General features: G+C 39.5%; 1 protein-coding gene across 8 annotated transcripts in view; it reads right to left on the bottom strand.

Moving 5' to 3' along the window:
• SCAPER (S-phase cyclin A associated protein in the ER) overlaps nucleotides 1-27,715 on the bottom strand; it is a 400,938-nt gene that overhangs the window by 127,120 nt on the left and 246,103 nt on the right. For all 8 annotated transcript variants that reach the window (XM_020886983.2, XM_020886986.2, XM_020886987.2 and 5 more), the window contains one exon: nucleotides 16,943-17,058. In XM_020886983.2, the coding sequence (XP_020742642.2) occupies nucleotides 16,943-17,058 (116 nt within the window). The remainder of the gene's footprint in view (nucleotides 1-16,942; nucleotides 17,059-27,715) is intronic.

The raw sequence follows: 27,715 nt of genomic DNA, 5'->3' as shown, positions 1-27,715 counted from the left end.
AACTGCATTTAATACCAAAGTGTGGAATGTTACATCTATATAGTCTTATGCTTACAAAACTTTCCCAAGAAACTTCCACAAAGAAACTGGTTTCTGATGAGAAAAAATGGGTGGGGGGAGTATAAAAAAATCCCAGGGGTCAGGAAAAACTTGTCCACTCAGTAGAACTTGTTTGAAAGACAACCTCTATTTGAAGAGCACCTGTCTTAGAACGATCACTTCTTTGAACCCAGCTTGGGTGGTCTGCCCAAGCAGCTTTCCTTGTAATTTAAAACCCACATGACTGGAAGCACTTTTTAACATCAAACAGAAAGCCCCAGATTTTAAAAGTATCTTCTGAGAAGACAGTAAAATCTTACTGTCCATTCCATCAAAAGTACACTGTGGTTGGGGGTAGAGATAAGGGCTTTCTGCCCCAGATAATCATGAATACATGAGTGAATCTTGTATCAGTAGGTCTTCTCACTGAGAATGTTTTCTCTGAAAAACAGAGGACAGAAAAGGCGTCACGAAGGTGGGTTTTTTTTTTTTAAAATCCAAGAACACTATTTGAATACAATTGTAGTATACCTCAGACATTAAGATTAGTATCCAAGATGTTATGAAATAGTTAAACAGAAAAGCCCTAGAGAGTTGCAGCCGAAGAGGACTTGATAATATAACTTAGGAAGTACGTAAGTTTATATCCTTATGCGGTTCGTAGTGACTAAGGCTTTTCAGAAAACATTGTTCACAAATCCATTATCTGATACCAGTGTCAAGAAAGCAGACATTTAAAAACAACTGCCATTGGCAGTTTAAAACCAGAGCCCTTATAAATTATAATTTACCAAATGCCTTTGGTTTGCATTAAGCATTTGTTCATAATAGATGGCATATCACATATACATGGAGGTGAGCGAAGGCTTTATGTTCCTGTGGAGCAAAATCCTGTGCCAAGTAACACAGTCACAACAATACAGCTGCAAAGAGAAACTGGGAATTTTTGTAAATTATTGCTTCAGTCCTCATGGAAGGAAAGAATTGGCTTGATGTGAGTAAGTGTAGGAAAGGGATAGCATATCACAAATCACAGAGGATGGTTAGCAAATGATATTGTTTAAGGAAAGATTATCTGGACTGAACCAGAGCACACAGACCTGGAGTAATACAAGTTTCCTAGGGAGGGGTGAAATGAATATTAAAATTAGAGCTCCCCAACATATTATAATTTACAAAGTATATTTTGTTTGCATTAAGCATCTAATAAATGGTATATAGTTTATATTCACCATTTTCAAATTATGTTTTGTCATTATGAAGCTCCAAACTAAAACAACTGGTTTAGATACTATCAAAAAGAATTATCTGAAACTAGGGAGATGCAACTGCAGCTAGAATTCTAACATGCTGACTGCACCCACCAAGCAAGTGGCTGCTCACACAATGGGGCCTGTGATGTAGGCCTGGCCCTGTAGGACTGGCCCACGTGAAAGTTGCATGTGCCAGTTCTGAAGGCTAAAAACAGACCAGTGTCAAAGCACCGGAAACTATCATACAACGACTCTGAGTGACTTCTAGTTCAGGTCCTTGTCCGATTCATCCTTTTTGGAGTCCTCATAGCATGCAGCACACAGCTGGCTGGGCACAGGGAGCCGTCTAAATGAAGGGACAGCTTCCTTGTTTCAAGCAGAACATACAAGAATAGATAACTGTGGGACATACCAATACATTCATTAGCCACATTTTCTACTTTTAAACAATCATTAGAATGAAGAGGGGTGGGAGCCCCATTCCCCTGGCTAAAAGTATCTCATAATTTCATACTGATAATTCAGGACTCAAAGGGATTTTTCCTTCAAACTCTTCTACATAACAGCTCTCTTTCCTCTCTGACACGGAGAATAACAAAATTCAAGTACTAAACTAGCACAATTAGATAAGCAAGTCTTGGTTAACAAGAGAATGTCTTCTCCAGGCTTCCCTGGTGGCTCAGTGGTAAAGGGTCGGCCTGCCAATGCAGAAAACATGGGTTTGATTCCTGGTCCAGGAAGATGCCAATTGCTGTGGAACAACTAAGCCCGTGGGTCACAACTACTAAGCCTGTGCTCTAGAGCCTGGGAACCGCAACTACTGAAGCCTGCCCGCCCGAGAGCCTGTGCTTTGCAACAAGAGAAGGCCCACCAGCATCAGAGACCCAGAGTCAAAAAATAAAGTAAATAAAACTTTAAAAAAAGAAGAAGAAATATTTTTTCGGCAAGAAATCTGGGGACAGAAGAATGATGCAGAAAATTTAACAATAAACAGATGATTCAGTTTTAATATTTTTGTGACCACAGAGAGGTGGATTTGTGACAGAATTTCGGGGAATTTTTGCAGTGGATATTTGAATCAGTGTGAGCTGCAGGTAAAGAGGAAAACTTTTCCCCACTGGCACTGTGATGATTAGCATAAATTCACACAGCCTTCTCCACCTCTGATTCCCTCCTTTAGGGTGGTTGAGGATAGCTGAGGAGCCAACATCCAGGAACTGGAAATAAAAGACAGCTCAAGACTGGGGTAGAGAAGGGATGCTAACAGTGCTGTCTGGCCAACCAATCTTTGCTATGCAGATGTAAATTATGTGCTCTACACCTCAATTTGCATCAAAACTCAGTGTAACAATTACAAATGATTGCTACACTGCATATCATATTCTACAATGTAACATTTTTAAAACACTAAAATTAATTTTTTAATTCAGGGATTTTCCTAAGTATAATGATGCCTCCGAGCTGGAGAAAGAAATCTTCAACTAGATGAGTTATTTCAAAGGTTCTTGTTTAGCTGGTGAATTTGGTATAATTAGAATAAGCAGTTTAATTATTCCATAGAGACATACTCTAATTTTAAATGAGAAATCACATATATTTTAAGTACAACCTAATTAGACTTTCTGCGTTTCCTCAAATTAACCTCCCACTGAGAAGGTGTTTTGTTGCAAAGATTACAATAATACATTTAAAAATTAGGATGAGCATAAAATTAAAACATTAATTTGAAGTCTAGTGTTAAACTCTGTCTTGTCTAATAACAAGACAGTTATGATTAGCTGGTCTTTAGATATGTTCTTAAGTAGGATCTGGTTATATAATTTTAAAGTCACAATTAAACACATAGGCTCTGGAGAAGACCCCAGGTGGCTTGCAGTGTTAAACAGCAGATTAAAGTCGACACAACTAATTTCTTTAATCTTATTAGTGGCATAACAGCTGTCAACTGTAACCATTTCTGTGCTGCCTTCTGACACAAACAAAATGCCTCAATATGTCAAATGGGAAGAGTATTTATCAATCACTATGGCAACCCACTCCAGTATTCTTGCTGGGAAAATCCCACGGACAGAGCCTCACGGGCTACAGTCCGTAGGGTCACAAAGAATTGGACACGACTGAGCACACAACACACACATACATACACACCCACACGGCTAATTAGCTTTCAACATAATTTTTTAAGCTCTCATTATCTTGAGGAAAGTTATTTACTTTTAGTAAATCTTGATCTAAAAATAGCTATTTAGAATTACATTACAATAATCCTGCCTAGAAATGAGGAATTGTTCATTAACAATGGATTGTATCCTAAACTTCACCCACATCAGCAAATAATGTTTTATTAACACTCAATGAGAGGCTGTAATGTAGCAGATACATAAGGTGGTATGTGGTTTCCACCTCGATATCTATATCTGGTATTGATGGGGAATAAGTCTTATGATGAATTTACTTTATATTTACCACCTGATTTAAATCATGAAAAGGGTATTTAAGGTGACACAGAAATGTTGTACTGCTTTTGTAGACTTCATTGCTAGATCTTCTCTGAATATTTTGTCTCATACATACAAATAGTTACAAGCGGTTTTGGTTCATCTTTCTGAACTTCTGTTAGATCATTCTTCTTGTCCCCCTTTGGCTCTTAACCAGACTGAAAACCTCTCTCTTTGGTGATACTATACAGGCAATAAGATAGAGAAGGAAGAATACCAGAATAGAATGCTCAGTCCTAGCTGCCAATGTGATAAGAGACGATAAATCATTCAGTGTTTTTAAGCCTTAGTTTCTTCATTTATATAATGTGATAAATTGATTGAACATGTGTCAAAGACTCTGTTAAATAAATGTAATATATTGATTAATATAAAATAACTTTATTACTCTTATATTTCTGACAATGCCAAGTGTTTAGCAGGGACTCACTACAACTTCGTTGTAAAGGTCTTCTCTCTCTCTCACTCATCCTTCACCCACAATACTAAACAAAGTGCTAGCCACAAGGCAATAAAAGTATATATTAAATGAGTGAATTCCTCTTTGGGTAAAACAGCATAAGCAGTGAGGGCTTAAATTAAGGTAATAGAAAGATGAGACAATAATAGAAAGATGAGGAATGAAAAAGATATTAACTTTCTTCAAAATGTGAAAAAAAATAAGGTATAAATATCTTTCACTTTCCCCTGAATTAGTCATTTTGTCCAATTCATTTGAACTTAATTATTTTTTTATACTGTACTGACAGTCCTAATATTATCAAAATGTTTACAGCTTCCCAAGTATATCCTGTTATTTCAGGTCTCCATGTTCTTGCACATGCTGTGTTCTCTGCTGAGGAAGACTTGTTAATTTGACAAACTCTGAATCTATCTTTAAAACCTATAGGAAAGACTCTGTTTTCCTCTGGCTGTTAATGACACCATCCTTTTCGCTGTCTCTGCACTTGGCGCATACTTGTACAATTATACTTAGCACCAAATTACCTATTCCCCTGTTTAGTTCACTTTTTAACTAATGAGCCTGCTGATGGGTTATGGACACAGTTTTATTTCCACAACTCTACTGCTCAGCACACAACCAATGGTACCAATCCCCTAGGTGTGTGTGGAAATGTGTATTAACACATTTGGTTGTCACAATGACTGGGGGCAGAGGTATTTAATGGGTAGAGGGATGTTACATACCATGCAGTGTGCAGGGCATTGTGACCCCGTGCCATTAGTATCCCATTCTAGAGTGTGACAATTCACAAAGCCCTTTCGTATATATTAGCATTTCACCTTCACAACAACCCTGTGAGATAGAAATCTTTTCCCCATCCCCCAGATGAAAAATCCTACAGCACAATAAGGTCTTAAAGATAGGTCTCACATTAAACACTGGCAAAGCTGGTATTTGAACTCTAATGCTCTGATTCTAAATCCCAGCTGAGTTTAATTCATTAGTGCATTATAGTCCCTTGTCTCTAATTCTAAATACAGATCCTGGCTTAAGTCCTAGAACTGATCTAATGAGAAAGTGAAAATGTTTATTGTTGTTGTTCAGTCGCTAGGTCGTGTCTGTCTCTTTGCAACCCCATGGACTGCACCACACCAGGTTTCCTTGTCCTTCACCATCTCCAGGAACTTGCTCAAACCCACGTCCATTGAATTGATGATGCCATCTAACCATCTTGTTCTTGGCTGCCCCCTTCTCCTCTTGCCCTCAATCTTTCCCAGCATCAGGGTCTTTTCCAATGATTCGCTCTTTGAATCAGGTGGCCAAAGTATTGGAGCTTCAGCTTCAGCATTAGTCCTTCCAATTAATATTCAAGGTTGATTTCCTTTAGGATTGACTGGTTTGATCTCCTTGATGTCCAAGGAACTCTCAAGAGTCTTCTCCAACATCACAGTCCAAAAGCATCAATTCTTCAGGACACTGCCTCTCACATCCATAAACGACTACTGGAAAAACCATAGCTTTGACTATATGGATCTTTGTCAGCAAAGTGATGTCTCTACTTTTTACAACATTGTCTAGGTTTGTCATAGCTTTTCTTTCAAGCAGTAAGCATCTTTTAACTTCCTGGCTGCAGTTACCATCCATAGTGATTTTGGAGTCCAAAAAAATAAAATCTGTCACTGTTTTCACTTTCCCCCCATCTATTTGCCATGAAGTGACAGAACCAGATGCCATGATATTTGCTTTTGAATGCTGAGTTTTAAGCCAGCTTTTTCACTCTCCTCTTTTCACTTTCATCAAGAGGCTCTTTAGTCCCTCTTCGCTTTCTGCCATTAAAGTAGCATCCTCTGCATATCTGAGGTTGTTGATGTTTCTCCCAGCAGTCTTGATTCCAGCTTGCAAGTCTTTCAGCCCAGCACTTCAAATGATGTACTCTGCATAGAAGCTAAATAAGTAGGGTGACAATACACAGCCTTGTCATACTCCTTTCTCTATTTGGAACCAGTCCACTGTTACATGTCGGGTTCTAACTGTTGCTTCTTGACCTGCATACAGGTTTCTCAGGAGACAGGTTAAGGTAGTCTGGTATTCCCATCTCTTTAAGAATTTTCCACAGTTTGCAGTGATCTACATAGTCAAAGGCGTTAGCAGAGTCAATGAAGTAGAGGTAGATGGTTTTTTGGAGTTCCCTTGCTTTTTCTATGAACCAGTGGATGTTGGCAATTTGATTCTGGTTCCTCTGCCTTTTCTAAATCCAGCTTATACATCTGGAAGTTCTTGGTTCACATACTGTTGAAGCTTAGCTTTAATGAGTTTGAGCATTATCTTGCTAGCATGTGAAATAAGCAAAAATGTATGGTAGTTTGAACACGGAAGTAAATCTTAGCCTAAAATACATTATGTGTTAGACTGTGAATATATTTGCAAAATATGACATTGTAATCTTCATCCTATTTAGGTGTTCCTCAAGAATCCATCTCAGAAGGTGACAAGAGAAAAGAGGTTACAGAGGTAGCAAAGACCTACATAGTTCACAATTCTGAAAGCGCTACAGAGTGTTTTCAGCAAGACTGCTGTGTTACACTGTATAGAACCCCAGAGGACCTGGCCACAAATTCTACATCAACTGTTTAGGTCATTGACATTTTCCTTACAGAAATACACTGCTGATTTTATGAAGGAAATTAATAAGAAAATAGGATTCACTTAACAGAAATTAGCTTTACAATCATTTTTGCTGGAATGCATAAATTTGAAAAATGGAGAGAGATTTGTATTCACATTAACTCAAATGTCAATGCTGAGAAGTATTTATATGAATTTTGATTTTCAGTAAGGCAACAACCTGATCTCTGAATCAATAGCTAGGCTTGATGAAAATGATTCCTTGGAGAAGGCATTAGTGTAAAGGAAAGAGCAAGAAAGTTAGAGCCTCAAATAAGTTGTTAGTAATGTCCCAGGAAGTGATCTAACAGTGATAGTCCAAAGACAGTTAAAGATTTTCTTAAGTAAACAGGTAACCAGAAATGTTCAACCAATGAACTATTACGTGAGAACTGTCTACATGGAAAGAAAATGCCTTAATGTAGAGTGGCTAAGAAAAAAAGTTTAAAATTGCAAATTTTATCAGGAATCATGAATCTGGAATGTACCAGTGTAATTCTGTTAACACAACCACCCCACCTAGAATGAAGTTTTGCATTTCTTATTGGGAAAGACAGAGACAGGAACAGGATGAGGCAGGGCTCTGAAACTTGAATCAGATGTATGACTATGTCATGCTTTGGGATAGATGTTTAGTAATATGGAGATACTGTGTGCTTTCCTTGAGAAGAACAAAACTGCAATTTCAAAAAAGCTTAGACTGAAGTAAGTCAATGCTTTTCTTTCTTGTTTTGAGTACTATAAAAATGACAACAAAAAATCATTTGTTTTTTTACAAATGTTTCATCTTTTGCCTAGTAGTTGAAACTGCACTACTGAGTCTTAAAACAAAGGCAAATTACTCAGTTTTTAAAAATGTCATAAAGCTTTATTTTGTAGTATAGGATTAACATTCTGAGCTGCATCAGGCTGTCAGGATTTGAGTGGGGAGCTGGTGGGAGTAACTGCTCTTGCAATCTTCTCACCTTCTAAACATCTTAATCTCAACTTCAAAATAGGCTGCTGCTGCTGCTGCTAAGTCGCTTCAGTCGTATCCGACTCTGTGCGACCCCATAGACGGCAGGCCACCAGGCTCCCCCGTCCCTGGGATTCCCCAGGCAAGAACACTGGAGTGGGTTGCCATTTCCTTCTCTAATGCATGAAGGCAACTGATTCTAATTTCAGAAGACAACCAGTGAAATGATTAAGTTCATCATGAACAAACTTATTCTATATTAAAAAGTTGGACTATGGTCCATTATGGTCAAGTCAGAGAAAACAGAGGCTAAGAAAATATATTTTTTAGTTTTTATGAAAATAAGAATGTTACTGAGATTCAAACTAAATCCTAATTATAAGGTTAATAATGAGGAAACCACTCTGTGTGACTCAAGGGCCACTAAGAAAGTTAACATCTGAGGACTATAAAGAACATGAGTAGTATTGTTATTTGTTCTTCTAGAATTCATGTATTTTATTAAAGAACAATATGTTGTCTAATATTTGATCCTGAAAGTAAGATCTGCACTCTAGAGTACTTTACAGGTACAGAACGTTTAATGTATTTAATTCTCTATACAAGTTCTCCAAATGAAGGTTAGGAGAAAAAAAGGAAAGTTCAGTCAGTCTGAGCTTGTAGAAATATTTAATGTTCATAAAGAATGATACCCTAGAGAACATGTAGAATGTGCTTTCTCTCTTTATTTCTACTTTAAACTTTGGGCATTCATTTATTCTTTCTTGATATGGAAGAATGTAGAAAAACAGCTATGAGGTTGCAAGGAAGGCTCTATTACATAGTCCAATATTTTCAATTCAATCTGGAGTTTAAAAAATCTTTTAATATTTGTATTTTAAAGTATCAGAATCTAGGTTAGAAGGGACAAATTCACTCAAAATATTTCAAGTAAAGAGAGGCATTTACTGTAAGGCTGTTGGGAACGTTCACGTGAATCCAGGAGAAAATGAGCTCCCAGACTTCAGGAGGGCAGGAACAATGCCAGCTCTGTGGACTGGGCCTCCCCTCATTTCCAGCCCCCTAGTCTCTCACGAAGCTCTGGTCTCCTCCTTCCCCCCACAAAGGCCTCCATTAGTCCTGCTAAACTTGGAGCAAACACAGCCCTGTAATGACCATCCCAGAAGTTACTCTGCGTGATTTTTCAAATTTAAACACACACACACACACACACACACACACACACACACACACACAATGGGTTGGAGTTTTACAGTTTTCCAACTGCAAATTCCTGAGAGACAATCTTGACTGGTCCAGTTTAACTTTTTGGGCTGAGTTTTAAGACTCTAAGATTGGCTGCTTTTGAGTCAAATGTTCAATCTTGGTTTAACTAGCTGTGGTCATTGAGGGAAACATCCCATGGCATAAAACAGCTGCTCAGAAGAGGAGGCATAGGTTTAAGCCTAGAACATGTAATATCGTAACCCCCAGAAAAAGGGAGGACAACCAACAGCACTGGAGGTGAGGTGAACAGGACAAGCCCAGAAAAGAAATAAGTGGTAACACTGAAGGAAACTCATGGTGAAAACAGGATTAACAGAGTTTAGACTGTGTTGCAAACTGAAGAGAAAAGCAAAGCTCCAACAGTAGATGAGCTCCAAAGAGAACAGACAAGGCAGTCAAACAAGAGACAGGAGTAAGCAGCAAGCTATAGGCCAGGCACAGGAAGCCATGCATCGGATGAAACTAAGTTTGCAGACATTGGATACATGGCAAAGCATTCCTTTTATGAAGAGCTTATGTATACCATCAGGCTGGCTGTTCCACAAAGGTAACACAGGCAGGCTAGTATCAATGATACTTAGAGCTTAACCCATTTCATTTTCCATTACTATAAGTTCCCTAAGGACAAGGTCTATTTCTAATGGCTCCTAGATGTGGCAATCCCATTCCTATGTCCATATGTACATACACCTGATCCCAAAAAGGGAATCCCTAGAGGACAGTTTCCCTGGGTATCAGAATCAGAAGCCCAACATCATTTACCTGCTTCTGGCATCCACCAGGATACCCCTTTTCCACTATAAATGAACTGCATCAGTTGCTATCCTGTGAGTATCACAAGACCAAGAGAAAGGAACAGAAGCCTCTAGGGATGAAACCTCAATAATCATGGGAGAGTAATTCAGAACATTCTGTCATCTGGAAAGAATACATACTCCCTGAGAAAGAGTATCATGGCGCTCTCTCAGGTTGTAGCTGTGTCCCAGACATGACTGCTCTCAATCCTCATGCTGGCCACGGCCACATACCTGGCTGCTGGTGACGGACATGGGTAAACAAGGGAAGCCGTGCTGAGCATCGGGCACTGGCTGGCACTGAGGGTGCTCTCAGTAAGTGCTAAGTTCTGTCTCCTCACCAGCTTCAAAGAATCAAGGAAACGCAGTACTGCCAAGGAGATAAACTGCACAAGTTTATGTTTATCTTATTTTGGATAATAAATTTATGATCTTCCTAGTCAGTCAAGCTCTAACTCACGTCATTCTAAATTTATTTACTTTTACTGTATTCAGTGACTATTGTGTTACCTGAGACCGATTTATGGATAGATAAATGTATATACTCTAAATAAGAAAAAAGGGAATTTAATTAATTTGTTTGACATGAATACATGGGTATACTTTATAAAGGCCACAGCAGTGGGAAGAATTTATTTTTCACCATAGATTAAAATGGGGGTTCTCTGATTTTAAAACTGTGATAAGGACAAAAACCAAGAATACAGTTCCAGCCATTCCCTTTGACCTTCTAAGTAAAGCAGTTACAGATATAAGATTCATAGAAATTTAAAGATGGAATAAAAAATACTGCCTTAAGTCTAGCTAACAGACTGGTCTAAATCAGGCCCTTATTCATCTGGGACTGAGATGTAATCATATTTTAAGTCCACAGAGTTAAGTATTTGATGTAGTATGTTCTTTTACTGCTTTATTTGCATGTCTCAGAAAATTCATTCATTCATATATGGAAATGATACTTACTAAGACATCATATGATTGACAAATAAAGCATTTACTATGGTCTGTGATCCCAAGGAATTACAGTTCCTTTAAGAAATAGATAACACAAGTAGAATACCTGGGAACATTAATACAGGGTTAAACTGGACTATTCTCTAACCTGTTTGATATTTCTTCAATGATTCAGATAAATATATGTATCTTTTACACATCAACTTCAGATGTGACACAGTGTTAAAGAAAAAAAAAAAAACTAAGTAAGCAGCCAAATCAGGATCCAAAAAGAATCTTGACAGGCTGGGCCAAAATCAACTAGGAAGAAGTCTGGACTTAGGGTGGAAAAAACAAATGACCAAGTAAAATTAATAGATCATAGATTCTTAGAACCTAAAGTGACACAGACACAGGGATTTAAAGTTCAGTAATTAAGTAGGGTAACATGTAGTCAAAACAATAACAACCCCAAAAAGAAAAGAAAAAGAAAAGAAATCCAACCCACTGATATTAAACTAAGTGCTTTCTTTGTGCAGCGCACTTAATGAACACATGTACTTCTAGCAGCCAGCAAGTCCTACCCTGCATAGTAGTATTAAGGTTCTGTTATAACTATAACTTATACTATAAGTATTAAGTATTAATTAAGGTTCTGTTATAACTATTTGGCCCATGATACCATAGCTACTAAGTAAAAAGCAGAGACTTAAACTCAGATCTGCCTCCAGAGTCTGTTTATTCTTCATTATACCATGCAATGCTTCATGCTGATAAGACTATTTCCAAATAAAAATTCTGTCCAGAGGGACAATGGAGGAAGAGAAGCAAAACTGATAGAGGAGAAAGAGGGGCTAATTAGTTCTGCAGGAGGACAACCTAGAGTAGCTTGGAGACTAGAACAGTTAAGTAGAATAGCTTAACTATTTGGCCCCTTTATTGTCCATGACTATCTGTCAAGGACTAAGAATTCCAAGCAAGTAAAAGGCAACCTAGGAAAGACAGCCCAGTGATGACTTTTGGTGGCCCAAAAGACCTGTTGGTTTCTTTATGAAATATGAACATTTACTGCTGTCTGAAAAGGGTTTGATGCTGAAGCTGAAGCTTCGGTACTCTGGCCACCTGATGTGAAGAGCCGACTCATTGAAAAAGACCCTGATGCTGAGAAAGACTGAAGAAAGAAGAAGAGGGCAGCAGAGGATGAGACGATTGGATGGCCTCACTGACTCGATGGACATGAGTTTGAGCAAGCTCAAGGAGATAATGAAGGACAGGGAAGACTGCTGTGTTGTATGTAGTCCATGGGGTCACAAAGAGTTGGACATGACTTAGTGACCAAACAACAATATTTGGGCCTGGAGATGACTTTTATTACAAGGAGCAAGCCATGAAATTCATGACCAGCCTAGACAGCATATTAAAAAGCAGAGACATTACTTTGCCAACAAAGGTCCATCTAGTCAAAGCTACGCTTTTTCCAGTAATGTGTGGATGTGAGAGCTGGACTATAAACAAAGCTGAGTGGCGAAGAATTGATGCTTTTGAACTGTGGTGTTGGAGAAGACTCTTGAGGGTCCCTTGGACTGTAAGGAGATCCAACCAGTCTATCCTAAAGGAAATCAGTCCCGAATAGTCATTGGAAGGACTGATGCTGAAGCTGAAACTCCAATACTTTGGCCATCTGATGGGAAGAATCAACTCATTTGAAAAGACCCTGATGCTGGGAAAGACTGGGGGCGGGAGGAGAAAGGGAAGACAGGATGAGATGGTTGGATGGCATCACCAACACGATGGACATGAGTTTAAGTAGGTTCCAGGAGTTGGTGATAGACAGGTAAGCCTGGTGTGCTGCAGTCCATGGAGTTGCAAAGATTCAGATATGACTGAACAACTGAACTGAACTGAATATTCCATTGTATATGACAATCACACAGCTAACATCACACTCAATGGTGAAAATGTGAAAGTATTTCCTCTAAGATCAGACAAGACAAGGAGGCTCACTCTCACTACTTTTATTCAACATAGTTTTGGAAGTCCTAGCCACAGCAATCAGAGGGGAAAAAGAAATATAAAAATCCACACTGGAACAGAAAAATAAAACTGTCAGTGTCTGCATATGACATAATATGATACATGAAAATCCTAAAAATGCTACCAGAAAACTACTAGAACTCATCAATGAATTTGGTAAAGTTGCAGAATACAAAATTAATATATAAAAATCTGTTGTATTTCTATACACTAACAATGAAAGATCAGAAAGAAGAATTAAAAAAAAATTCCATTTACCAGCACATCAAAAAGAATAAAATATCTAGGAATAAACCTAGCAAAGGAAGCAAAGGCCAAGACAACTGTAAGATGCAGATGAAAGAAACTGAAGATGATACAAATGGAAAGATATACCATGTTCTTAGATTGGAAGAATAAATATTGTTAAAATGACTATAGTACTCAAGGCAAAATATAGATTCAATGCAATCCCAATTACCAATGGCATTTTTCACAGAATTAGAAGAAAAATTTTAAAATTTGTATGGAAACACAAGAGGCTCTGAATAGTCAAAGCAATCTTGAGAAAGAAAATCTCAATCTTGAGCTGGAGGAATCAGGCTCCTTGACTTCAGACGATACTACGGAACTTCGTAGCTTCACACTAATCAAAACAGCACGGTACTGGCACAGAGACAGAAATATAGATCAATAGAACAGGACAGAAAGCCCAGAAACAAACCCATGCACCTAAGATCAATTAATCTACAAGAAAAGAGACAAGAATATCCAATGAAGAAAAGACAGTCTCTTCAATAACTGGTACTGGGAAAACTGGACAGCTACATGTAAAATAATGAAATTAGAACATTCTCTTAAACACCATACACAAAAATAAACTCAAAATGGATTAAAGACTTAAATTAAATGTAAGACTGGATAATATAAAACTCCTAAAGGAAAACACAGGCAGAACACTCTTTGACATATATTGTAGAAGTATCTTTTCGGATCCATCTCCTAGAGTAATGCAAATAAAAACAAAAATAAACAAATAGGACCTAATCAATAATAATTTGAAAAGGATTCAAGCAGGTTTATGAGCTTTCTCTGGTTCTAAAAAAGAAAAGCAACACAGTGAAGATTCAGAAAGATTTCAAAAATTAAAATTTTCAGAAGTGGGTAGAATCCTCAGTTTCACATTAAAAAAATCTGCTGAAAGCAAAATATTCACTCAGAGGGAGTTCCCTAGCAATAATTACAGGACAACTGCTAAGGTACGATGTGGAGTAAAAAGGGAGATGGGCAAAACGGTGAGGAAAGAGGATCGGGGAGTTCCCTTATCCACTCACAGAGCTCTGGGCCACAGGGGGAGTGGAACGTTGGGTTTGCAGTCACAGTGGGTCCACATGGTAACTGCCGAGATGATCCACATGATAAATGTTCCTAGACAGTGACTGAACTTTCTCAAAGCCTCTTCTGCTTATCACTAAGAAAAATGAACTAATGCAGGATAGTTAAAACAAAACCAACAACAGTTGCTCTAGGTAAGAGCCATGGAATGCCACAGGAGGCAGGAAACAAGATGTGCTAATAAGGTGGCAGAAAGCTCACGATGTTGAGGGCTGGGAGCTCAAGAGGATAGAAGGGGAGGATGTGGGCGAGTTGAGAGTAAAGGGAGTACCCAGCAACTATGCAAGTCCCAAGGCCAGAAGGCTGTTAGAAGGAATAGGAACTGGAATACTTTTCGAATTAAATCACTGACTGACACCCACCAGTGTGCTTTGAATCTACATTTAAATCTAACAAAATTGTGGTATTTCTTTTTCCTGTCTCCAAGTAAGCAGCATAATGCTCTCAGCCTTAATCTGTTCGCCCTAAGAAGGGAGGCTAGGTTAGAAAGCAGAGTCACGATCTTGAGCTGTGCTAAGGACAGGGGAATCTTGGAGTCCGTGCTAGATGCCCACAGCCTTTTAAGCTGGCCTCACTCAGTTGGAAGTACCTGGTTGAAACACAAATCTATTAGCCTAAGATGAGAGGAAGAAACAGACTCTCGGTCCTGGTACTTCGGCAGCTGGTGGCCATCAGAGAAGCTCTGATCTGGATGCTCAGGGTTCCACGGCTCCTTTCCAAAGCACGTGCTCTAATTCCTGGTTAGGTCTTTTTAGGAACTGTGGAAAAAACCTCTTCTGTTCTCTCAACGAGAGGCATAGATAAGCACCAGAACATGCCCTTTGCCACAATGACAAAGGCAGCTTTTGGGAACAGGCATTTAATCTAGGTTACCATCAAGGGACCTCAGTGTCAAGCATGTTGAAGCCTACCGAAAAACACAGAAAACAACAATAAAACAAAAAAGAAAGAAAACAAATGCTACCAAGTGCATTTAAGATGAACAATATGAATTAACAGTTATGAAAAGCACTGTCCCAAAAAATCAAATACCATTTCCTTTCTTATCTCAAACATTGTGTTTGATTCTTTCCTTCCTCTCTCCCTGCCAATCAACATACACTGAGGGATGACAACATGTCAAGTAACACACTGTCAATAAAGTCCACTTTGATAGGGAACAGCAACTCTTTTGGGACAGGACATCTATATGTACGCTATAACTACCCTACGGGAGAGCTTTCTGCTCCAAAGAAAGATATTCTGACTTTACAGGGTACTTATACCTTCTTTCATTTATTTCCACTTTGTCAGTAAAGCAAAAGAACCCAAACTAACTCAGTGTCAAAGTGTGTACAGAGAAGTATCTCACATCACATTGATAACACTGTCTTAAACCAGGCAAGACTGCTATTTTAAAAACTGTCACCTAACATTTACAAAGCACTTTAAGGTGTACAAGCGTCCCTGGTGGCTCAGACGGTAAAGAATCTGCCTGCAGTGTGGGAGCCCTGGGTTCGATCCCTGGGCTGGGAGGATCCTCTGGAGAAGCAATGGCTGTTCACTCTAGTATTCTGGCCTGGAGAATTCCAGGGGCAGAGAAGCCTGGTGGCTAGGGGGCCGCACAGAGTTGGACACGACTGAGTGGCTTTCGCTTTCACTTTTAAGGTTTACAAAGAACTCTCACATACATTATCACTTCAGTTGATCCCCATGCTGCGAGGTGAAAATGACTACCCCTGTTTGACCAAATGAGGAAACAGATGCAACAAGATTAAGGCACTTGTCCCAATTCTCCTAGCTAGTAACTGGCAGAGGTAAAACTGGAACCCAGATTGATTTGACTCCAAAGCTGGTGCTATTTCTAATTGACCAAATGTCTCTCAGAAAAAAAAAGATAACATACTCAAGGAATTTTTTTTTTTTCCTGTTGTATCCAGTGGACAAATGAAGCACTCACTTTAGTTGAGCTAATTAAATATTTAAAAGTTTCTCTGTGACATAAGTGAACTTTTTATCAAAACTTTTTATTTAAACTCTACAAATGTCTCCACAAAATATCCAAAAAATTTGCATGTCACAACTAAGGAATACAATATTTCTGAAATAATGCTACTACATCCTTGGTGGCCAGGGACCAGAGGGTAACTTAAAATAATAAGAAAGCAGGTCTTGTGTCTAAAGGGGGTACATGATCCTTAGGACAGAGCAATTTACAATTAAAGACCAAGTGACAGCTAAGTCCCCAACTATTTGGCTGGGACTCTAGATGCCGGCGGTCTTGGCCCCCGACTGCTCTTCCTGTAAGTTAGGGACTTTTTCAAATTTCACAGCTCAGTCCTTTGTTAATATACCTACTCACCTTTTTTTGTATGCAATACAAAAGTTAGCTTTCTCTTATTAGTATTCATTCTCTTCAAATTTTGTTAATTGGTTAAAACTTCTCACAAGTTCATCAGGTCTTCTTGATTTGGGGTTAGGAAAGGTTACAGACCAAAGGAATTTCCTTCATAAGGCTTTTTAGGCTCAATTTGAGTTTTGTAAGTGAAGTCAAGCACCTCTGTTTTTCTCCCTAATGGGGAGTGTAAGCTTTTGCTATTCAAACCTGCACACACATACAATTTTCTTGTGGTTCCCCCATATGGAAACCATAGGCAGAAATGACTCACAAATGAAACGTGAAAGACAGATTAAAAAACTATACTTACTTAGGAGGAATTCGTGAAACAGTGTTCACATTTGTGACTGGGACCACTACTTGAAGAATGTGTTCAAGGGCTGTTAATCCACCAGCGGCTTGAAATGCAATCTGATCTGCTACATTCTAAATAGAAATACAAAGAGAAATTAGCCCAATTTCCCAGACATAAAATTATAACCAAATGAAATAGTTAGTTGTAGCGTGAAATATTCTGTTGGTTCAATTATTCTAGAAACACTTATTGAATGCTTACTCAGTGTGAGGAATTACAGGTCAAAAGTGGAGAACAAAAAAGATCATGGTTGCTGTCCCCTGTGAAGCTTAAAATCTAGTGGATGAGACCAACATTAATCAAATACGTATAACAATTTCCACTATAACAAGTACTCTGAAGAAGAAGGAAAGATGCTCTATAGAGCAGCGGGGAAACTAACTCTATATTGGGGAGACGGTCAGCACAGGCTTTTCTGGGAAAGTTGAGGTTTTGAGACAGGCAAAAGGAAAGGGAAAGGGATGAAGCACTCCAAGCATAGGAAAAAATCATTTTATAGATAACTTTTTAACAATACTTAAAAAAACTGGATCTTTTTGTAATGTTAATTACCACCTAACAAGATAAATTGACTTCCACAAAGATTTCCTTTGCTAGAACTTTTCTCTTTAGTAATACAAGATAATTTAATGCCTAAGCAGTTAGCTGCATTTTTTTTAAAGCCACTTCAGCTACTTTAGGGAGAGTATTAAGTAACCATTTTAGATCTCAACCTATGATTTTTTTCCTAGACAATTTCTGAATTATATACAGTTCTTGTGGAAAGGATATCTAAGTTCTTTGCCTTCCTTTGGCACGAGAAAGGCAAGACTTTTTAAACATCCACAGAATCACTGCATCAAATATGTGAAAAATAGGATGGCAATCTGCTGTGGGCCGAATTGTGTCCCCAATCTCTGTTGAGTTCATATGTTGAAGCCCCAACCCTGAGGATCTCAGGATGTAACTGTGTTGGAAGATAAGAAATTTAAAGAGGTGATTTAAAACTAAAATGAGGCTGGTGGGGTGGGGCAGTAATGCAATATGACTGGTGAACTTATCAGAGAAGAGGCACCAGGGATGTAGAAAGGAAAAGGCTGTGTGAGGACACAGCAAGAAGGTATGTTTTACAAACCAAGCAGAGACGCCTCAGGAAAAACCAAACCTGCCAACACCTTGACCTTGGACTTCAGCCTCCAGAACTCTGAGGAAAGTTCTATTATATTTAAGCCACCCAGTCTGTGCACTTTGTTATGGCAGTCCTAGCAAACTAATATTCAATGTCTTTACTACAACACCACCTTGCATTTGTTTTAATAGCATTCTCACAGTTATCAAGCCTTAAAATGTCTGAGGGACTTTTGGTGGGGGGCGGAGGAGGGGGTACTTGGCAGAGAGATATGAGTTATTCACAAGCTCTGCCTGACTCTTCTGATACTCAAAGCAAAATGCTCTGCCTGCTTTATGTGGACTAGAAATTATTGGTTCTAGAACATGTGTGGAATTTGACAGTATAATATCTTAATCATTCATTTATTCCTTATTGGTACACAATAAAATACAATATGAGACTATAAGAAGTTCATCATGAATCCCAGATAATACTTCACTTATAAGTCCCAGATAAGATTTTAACCCTAATTTTTAAGATTAACAATTTATGTTGTTATTAATGAAAAAATATTTGCTTGCAATAGAACAATCAGAAAACTGAAAAACTAGGTAGGTGCTCAGTAAATTATTTAAAACCATAATGCTGTGACCACTCTTCCTTCTTATGCTGGGATGTCAGTATAAATAGAAATTAGTAATAACTTTGTATTAGTACATCACATACACAGATAAAACTGCACTAATCATAGCCATAGTTATATCATAACTATATGGCAAATTGAACACACCATGTAACAATTACAAAATTAAAAAATAAAGCTCTAAAACATGGCATAGGACCCCTGATACCCATCCTACTCATTCTCTCTCCCTCTCTGCCAGATGTAAAGGCTATCCTGATTTCTGAAATCATAGATTCCTTTTGTCTTCTATTCAGGTGTATAAAAACAGACTCACACTCCATGTATTCTACAATATTTAACTTTCCTTGCTTGATTCGCTTTTTTTTTTTTTTTAATTGGAGTGTAACTGCTTTACAATGTTGTGCTAGTTTCTGGAGTACTACATCATGAATCAGCTATGTGTGTATATATATGCCTCCCCATCCTCTTGACCCTCCCTCCCACACAGCCCCTGTTCCATCCCTCTAGGCCATCACAAAGCACCGAGCCGAGCTCCCTGTGCTAGGTAGCAGGTCCCCACTAGTCATCTATGTCACAAAAGTTAGTGTATATGTGTCTATGCTGGTCTCTCAGTTTGTCCCAGTTTCCTTCCCCCCTTGCTTTATGTGAACAGAACACAAGTTTGTTCTCTATGTCTGTATCTCTATTCCTGCCCTGCAAATCGCTTCATCAGTGCCATTTTTCTAGATTCCATACATATGTGTTAATATATGATACTTGTGTTTCTCTCTCTGACTCACTCTGCATAACAGGCTCTGGGTTCACCCATCTCACTAGAACTGACTCAAATTCATCCCTTTATATGGTGGAGTAACATTCCACTGTATTTATATCCCACAACCTTCTTTATCCATTCACCTGTCCATGGACATCGAGGTTGCTTCCATGTCCTGGCTACTGTGAATACTGCGGCAATGAATACTGGGGTACATATGACTTTTTGAATTCTGGCTTTCTCAGGGTATATGCCCAGTAGTGGGATTTCTGGGTCATTCCTAGCGTTATTCCTAGCTTGTTAAGGAATCTCCATACTATTCTCCAAATTGACTGTACCAATTTACATTTCTACGAACAGTGCAGTAGGGCTCCCTCTTCCCCATATTCTTTCCAGTATTTGTTTGCAGATTTTATTGATGATGACCATTCTGACTGGTGTGAGGTGATCTCTCATTGTGGTATTGATGTGCATTTCTCTAATAATTTTGCTCTATTATTTTTCCCCCTAATTCATCAATATTATTGTCTGTAGCAGTATTTAGTTCCTCTTCCTTGCTGCATAGTATTCCCTTATCTAATGATATACCTCAACTTAATTAAATGTTTCACTGCTGATTGACATTTGGGTTGTTTCTACTTTGCAACTCTGGACGATGCTGCTTTCAACTTTTCTGTACATGTGTTGGGCACATGTGACATGTGCTGAGTACATGCTGAAGGGAGGAGCTGCTGGGTCACAGTGCACGCACAGGTTCAGGGTTATCAGTTACGGCTCAACACCTTTCCAACATATTCAGAACAATTCCTATACACCCTGCAGTGCAGTGACGATTTCAGTTATTCTAAATTCACAGCAAAACTTGGCTTTATCAGTTTAAAAAAAAACAAACAACTTTAGTCATTCCAACAGGTGTATACTGGCATTTGAGTGAGGTTTTCATTTGCCTTCCCCTGCTAATAATGAGGTTGAACACCTTTTGTTTATTGGCTTTTTAAAAAAAATTTGACAATTACTTTACAACAGGGTGAGGGCTCAGATCATAAGGATATCATTCAATTAAATTTGATTAATGCTTATCAAGTTCTGAACATTTCCATTACCCTAGAAAGTTCCCTCATGCCCTTTCCACAGTCAATCCTTCCTCCCTGAAGCAACCGCTGATTTGATTAATGGTACCACAGGTTAGCTTTCTCTACTGTAGAATGTCATATAAAGGAGATCATATAGTACATACCAATATTTAAATAGGTAGTGATGAGTTATTCTACAAGCAGTTTATCAGAGCCAGGCCTACGGTAACCTGGGAAGTCTAGGGCAGCATCTAAAGCCTAGGGAAAATGGCAGAGGGGCTCTGAGTTACGAGAGGGAAGTAAACACGTATGTTCACCTCCTTTCTTCTATACTGAAGTAGGAATTATAGATAAAAAATACTTAATAATATTTCAAAAACAGCCACATTAAAATAAGGGAAACATCTCTGTAAAACAGGGATGGAAGAGCTGATAATAATGCTTCCCTGCTGGTCTAGAGGTTAATAATTTGCCTTGCAACACAAGGGACACAGGTTCTATTCCTGGTGTGGGAAGACCCCACATGCTGCAGAACAACTAAGACCGTTGCCACAACTACTGAACCGGCACTCTGGAGCCCACGAGCCACAACTTCTGAAGCCCTTGCACCCTCGAACCTGTGCTCCACAACAAGAGAGCCCACCACAGTTATAAGCCCATGCACCGCAACTAGAGAGTAGCCCACGCTCTCCACAACTAGAGAAAGCCCGTGTGCAGCAATAAAGGCCCACCACAGCCAATACATAAATAAATACATAAGCAATTCTTAAAAAACCGCATAGAGCAAGAGGCCAACTTTCAGCAGGCTCTTAAAAGAACATCTGCCTTTCTAGACTCTTCCCCAGCTTTCACAGTGATTCAGGCTCAAGTTCCGACTACTCCTCTCCTGTTACAGCTCTTCACTCTCGCTGCTTCTGTCCATGCCTACTCTTACCATGTCAGTTCAGGCTCTCCTGGTCTCTTGCTGGAGGCCCTGCAGCAACCTCCTAATTAGTATCTCCGGATGCAGGCTCACAGCAGCTGCATTCTCTAGGGCTGTGCTTCCCAAACCCTCTAACACAAGTCACGTGTTTTGTTTGTTTTCAAGACTTTCACTCCATTGTGACCAATACTTTTGTGAAATATTATACAAATGAGGGAAAAAAGATATACTAAGCTTGAACCCACATTTTAAAATATTAGATGAAAGTCATGAAATTACTCTTGATTTGTACAGTTATCTCACTGTTTCTAGTGACAAGAGCCTGGCACTGGCCTCTGGACTCCCTTTTGACTAGTCCTGCTCTGAATGCCTTTATATGCAATGAAGATAATATTATCAAGAGTAAACGTGATCACGCTACTCTGGGGGTAGAACATGTGAATGATTTCTTCCTCACTATGTACTGAACGCCCAAATTATTTTGCACAGTTCCTCAGAATCTGAACCCTCTCTAATGGCCTCCTTCCCTGCCAAGCTCCTACCTGTCTCAACCGAATTCCCCATATGGCCCATGCTCTTTCACGCCTCTGTGCTTTGGGGTATACCATTCTTCTCAGAAGGGATGACCCTCTAGCTTTTCTTCTTTGTATCCCGCTAAACTTTGAGCTTCTTGCAGTTGGGGACTACGTCTGTTTTATCGTCACATCCCCAACACTTAGCAGGAGGGGGTGTACTCAGCAAATGCATCATCAGTGGTTGCTGAATGACAGTTGTGAAAAAGAAGACTCACAAAGGTATTTCAACACAATTTTAACTGTGAAAACACAGGCAGTCAATTGCTATAGTATGAGCCAAGGATAAAATCCCCACTCCTGTTATTGCATGTAGCCAAATGGAGTAGTTTTTCACCAGGATGGAAACGACCAAACAATGAAATTCAGGTTTTTAAGACTGAAAGACATGCTCACCTTGAGACTCCTTAATAGCCATTAAGGAAATACATTCTCTACTCATACTCTGTTTCAATATAAAGCCTCTATATTTTGATACTTCTCAACTCAAAAACAAAGTATGTCATACTTTAAGCCAAGCAGATGCACCAATCCATGCAATCTGTCCACAGAGAAACAAAACAGCACTGCTGCTGTTCTTGTAGACCTTTCCACAATGGGAGGGAACTGGGTCAGCACTGCAAAAGTGAGCGGGAAAAGGACTGAGGGAAAGCAGACCATCTTAATGTACACATCTATGCCTTAAAAACAAAACAAAATAAACTCAAAGTCTTTCATGCAATGCCAACAACATGGATGTGACCTCTTGAAAAACTTAAGACATGGGCTCTAATAGACATTAAGCAGGAAAAAATAAGCTGATTTCAGGAACATAAAGGACACTGAAAGCCAAATTTTTTACTAAAGTATTATTGAAAATTGAAGTTCTAATTTATCATTTGCAACTTTTCAAAGAAATAAAGCAAAAAAGCAAAACCAACTGTGGGGGGAAAAAAAAAATTCTCACAAGTTTCTCCCCAGAGTCAAGGGCAGTTCTGGTTATATATACTTTTGGATTACAGATCTAACAAGCCACTTTTGGATTCTCTTCCACAGAGCATGGCTAAACGGAAATACTGGTCAGTGTCCTAAGCTCTCCCTTGCGCCCCACACCAACTCCTATTCATGCCATCATCTTTGCTCTTCTCAGAGCTCTATTTCTCTCTGCTTGCAAGCTCAAGAGTGGCAGCTGACTTACCTCTGCAGCCCCAGTGCTGGCATAGAAAACGGATGGTAAATTCTTGATGGGTGAGTAGCTGAACAAAAGGATGAATAAATAGAAACCTTCCTTTCAAACAGCAAAAATGTCATGTGAGATATGGCAGTTTAACACAACATAGGGGCCTGTGAGCACAACAAAGAGGAATATCTCCCAGTGGATCTCACTGCCTAACGCAGTGCAAATGAACAGCTCTCCCTCTCTCTGTACATAAGGTAGATGAGACACTTCTCTGATAGCCTGTGACAGAAAGGGGAAAATCACACTGGCCCAATGATGAGCTCCCCAAATGTTAAAACCTAGGGGGAAAAACACCTTCTTAAGCATATGGTGTTAAACACTCTATGCAAATGAAAAATGAAGATCACTTTCACACAATAATTCAGGTAGACTAAAGGATGCAGAGAGCCTTCCTCTTCCTCTCCATTCCTACCACATCAGCTCCTTGTGCCAATCACCTGATACTTCCCATACACTGCTCTCTTTATATTCCTGGACGCCACGATGAGGCTGGATGCTCCTCAAATACACAGTTAAATACTTGTTCCTATGCCTCTTAGTGTCTAGAAAAAAGCAGATATACTAAAAATGAGGACGAGATGGTTGGATGGCATCACCGACTCAATGGGCATGAGTTTGAGCAAATTCCGAGAGACAGTGAAGGATAGGGAAGCCAAGCGTGCTGCAGTCCACGGGGTCACAAAGAGTCAGACACAACTGAGTGACTGAACAATAATAAATTCTCTCTATACATCCTGTCCCCTTCTCAACTTGTAATGTTCCAACAGCAATCTCTCAATCCTTTAAGACCCAGATCAAATCATTCATAACATTTTCCCAAATCCCCTCAACTAAAGTCAAAGGTCTTTGTCTTTGTATTTCTCTCATGGCCCTTCTCATATTTGACGTTATCCCAGAGTTTTCTGTTTTCAAGCACTACATGAAGCCTAAGCTCTCCTCCCTCTGCATTCTCAGTCGGGGTCAAACTCAGGATGCACAGACTACAGACACCAAGCAAAGTCTGTTAACTGACTGAAAACATCTCATCTAGAAAGATGAACTAGGTATTTTTCTTTTTTTTCTGCTACCCCTTTCCCAAACACTCTGCATTCAGATAGAAATCATGAAATCAGAACTTTCATAAAGAGCTTCTTCATTCTGATTTGAGCAAGGAAAAAAAAATGCCTCTTAAGTGGAAACCTGTGGCTTTACTTGTGTATTCAATACCTGACATAACACCTTAATAGCTCTGCCTTCCTTTGCTCCCTCCCACTGTGAGACTGACAACTGACTAATAGGCTTACAGGCTCCATTCTAATAACCCAGCTTAGCTAAAGGCCAGCAAAAAATGACAGCTTCAATCTGAATTACATGGCCTAGGAATCCATTCAATTATTGACTAGAGTAACTGTTATTACCTCTCCCAATTAAAGGAGAGGCAGCTGTTAATCTTTGGTGGCCTGCAAAGGCTGGTGGCCTTTGTACTTGACTTCTCTATAGACAGTAATTACGTTCTTTGTGATCAGAGAGGAAGGCCTTCCTAGCCTTTTAGACAGAGGCAGCAGATGGGGAGAACTGTTTTCATGTTCATTAGCAGGATAGGCTAGATTTGTTTGGAGCATCTGCTGGTACCTTAGGACCTGTTTAGAGACAATACAAGTAGGTTTCGCCAAGTCCACGAATTCAGAACTTAGCAGACCAATTTACAGAAACAAAAAGATTCTGGGGTGAATTTTTTTATGGTTGTTTTCCCATACGGAAAAGTTTCCTAACACTTAAAGGACATCATCTCTACTCAACTACGATCTTCACTGGTTATTGTCAGCTTAAAAGAAGCAAGCATAATGAGCTGAGACTCCTTCTACTGTGTATGATTTTTCTCTCCTAAGCCTTCTAATGTTGGCTTCTTCATATTCCTATATCTACATAAAGGTTTGGCTCAGCTTTTCAGCTATAGACACTCACACCTGAAAGAATCAGTATCTGGGATCAAGATTATCACAAGGAAATTGTAAATTTGTGGGACTGTGGTGCCAAAAAGTGGTGTAAAATCATAAACCACAGTTTGAAGGTCTGGTAATAAGGTAAGTGGTGCTGAAAGAGGCTGGAAAAGCTTTCTCAAGATGAGATGAACCATTCCTTTGTGATGCTAATCGGAACATGGACCCTTTGGAAGGCTCTCCCTGAGGGAGCTGAATTGTGCCATGTGTGACCTGTTTGGACTCCGTGAGGCCAGGGCAGGGTGAGTGAGAGGGGTGGTGCAGGAATTGAAGGATGAAAGCAGGACACAAGGCCTGAGGGCTCTCATTCCTTCTCTTTAAACCGCTGTGAGGCAGACGACCAAAGATCAGTGTATAGAGTTCATGACTGCAATCCTACAAAACTCACTATAGAGTTATTTTGATCTTCCCTCATCTCCATACTCCACAAAGCTGCCAAGTGGCAGGCCCTGGGTCAGGCCTAGCACTCACAGCCACAGTGAGAGACAGACCTAACACAGACCAATGCAAGGCTGTGAAGTAAGCGCTATGCCGAGGGGATGTACAAAAAGCTGTATGCACACAGAGGACAAGGTCTTCAGGACACAACAAGGGTCAACGTGAACAGTTTTCTGAGTTATCACACTATCAAACTAAAAGACAAAGGACACAGTCAAGGACCTACGTAAGGGGTTCCTTGGGCAACTCCTTTATTCTCCCACCATTCCCAACTTCCAGGCTACCCAGTGCTTTATGGGAGAATCTGAAGAGTCCAACTACAGCAGTTCCTGTTTTCCTTGTTCCTGCATCTAATCCAGTCTAGATGCTTTAAAGTTGGGAAGCAAAAGAAACTCAGGACCATGAGACCCAGGAGAATCTGTTTGGGACAAGTGAGTGATTTAGACAAGAGCCAGTAACAAGGACAAACTCCTTCAGTCCAGCAACTCCCAAGGAGCAGGACCTTGAGAGCTCAGAGGCTCTTGTTCACTGAGATGGCAGGGAAATGGAGATGAGTGTTTCCAGGGGGCTCTGTTCTCACTCCACGGTAACACCTGCACTTGCTGACTGATTTCTCTATTAAAATTTAATAGTAAAATAGATCATAGTGATTATCTATTTAGTCACAAGGTAGACTGTGAGCTCTTTGACAGTTGGGATGTTTATACAGGGTCTAGCAAAAGATAGGTTTTCAATAAATAGCTGCTGAGTATAAAAGTACTGTCTAGTTTCTGGGCTTCAACATCAGAAATTCTCTTTCGAGGAAAGAAAACCCATGAATCCACAATGACAAAGAAAAAGGCTTAGAAACATTCATGTGCCTGGGAAAGGCAAGGCAAGGATAAAGGTAAGCTAGAAACTATGGTTGATAAGGCAAGGCCAGCCCTGGGGTTAGGCCTGCCTGAAGAGGACAGGCCCAGAGAGGAAAAGCCAGGAATGTGAAGGGCAATGGCAAGGCCTTTGTGGACAACTTTGCTGATGTCCTGCCCTACCTGGCATTCATCCCCTGCCCCCAGTTCTCAAGGAAAGTAATGACCCAGGCCCTTTATGTCCTAAAGAAGGGAGGGGGAGAGCAATTTTTTCAAAGTGCCAACATAGAGGGCTGTAAGTGACAAATTCAAGGGCTTACCATGTGGCAGGTGGTAGGCTGTTATCTTATCTAAGCCCTCAAAACATCCTTGTATAATGCGATGATGATGAGGTCTGAATCATCATCCCATTAACGAAACAGAGGAGTCAGTTACTTGCTTAAATTTTTATAGCTAGCAAGTGGCGGAGCCAGGGATCGAGCCCAGGTTTATCTGACTTCCAAGGGCACAATGTATCTACATCAAGAAAGCTGCGAGAAAATCGAGTGTGTGGCTAAAGGAGTGTGCTGGACTTTTGGTACACTTAGCACTAACATCCCAGTTCTGCAACATCTTGGACTTGATGCTATTTTAAAATTTCAAAGGATATTTTATTTTGAAATAGTTTTAGATTAAAGAGTTACAAGGATAGTAAAGAGTTCCTATATACTTTAGTTGAGCCTTCCCTCATATTAATATCATGGCACACTTATCAAAACTTATAGTGTAAGAAATTACACTATACTATTAATTAAACTACAACCTCATTTGGATTTCTACTAGTTTTTCTATTGATGCCCTTTTCCTGTTCCAGGATCAAATCTGGAAACCCACATTACACTGAGCTCCATGTTATTGTGAAGACATGGTAAAGTTACTTTTAGCATTAGAGAGGGAATCCTGATCTCATATTAACATTCACCAGCAACTAAAAAAAAAAAATTTTTTTTTTTTAAATTCTTGAAATAATCCAGACTCAGAGAGTGTAAAGGAATGCCAAGTTTGACTATCACAAGTAAATAAAAAAGGAAATGAGAGCTAACTAGATTCCGAGGGACTGAAATACGAGTAGTTCTTTATCTGGTGGTGAAGCTCTTGAGACTGTCAGGAAATGGGAAGAAATGTGCACACGGCAGGAGGGCAGCAGG

Source organism: Odocoileus virginianus, chromosome 16 (genome assembly GCF_023699985.2).
Source record: "Odocoileus virginianus isolate 20LAN1187 ecotype Illinois chromosome 16, Ovbor_1.2, whole genome shotgun sequence".
Taxonomy (NCBI): domain Eukaryota; kingdom Metazoa; phylum Chordata; class Mammalia; order Artiodactyla; family Cervidae; genus Odocoileus; species Odocoileus virginianus.
This window is presented reverse-complemented; position numbering and strand designations above follow the sequence as displayed.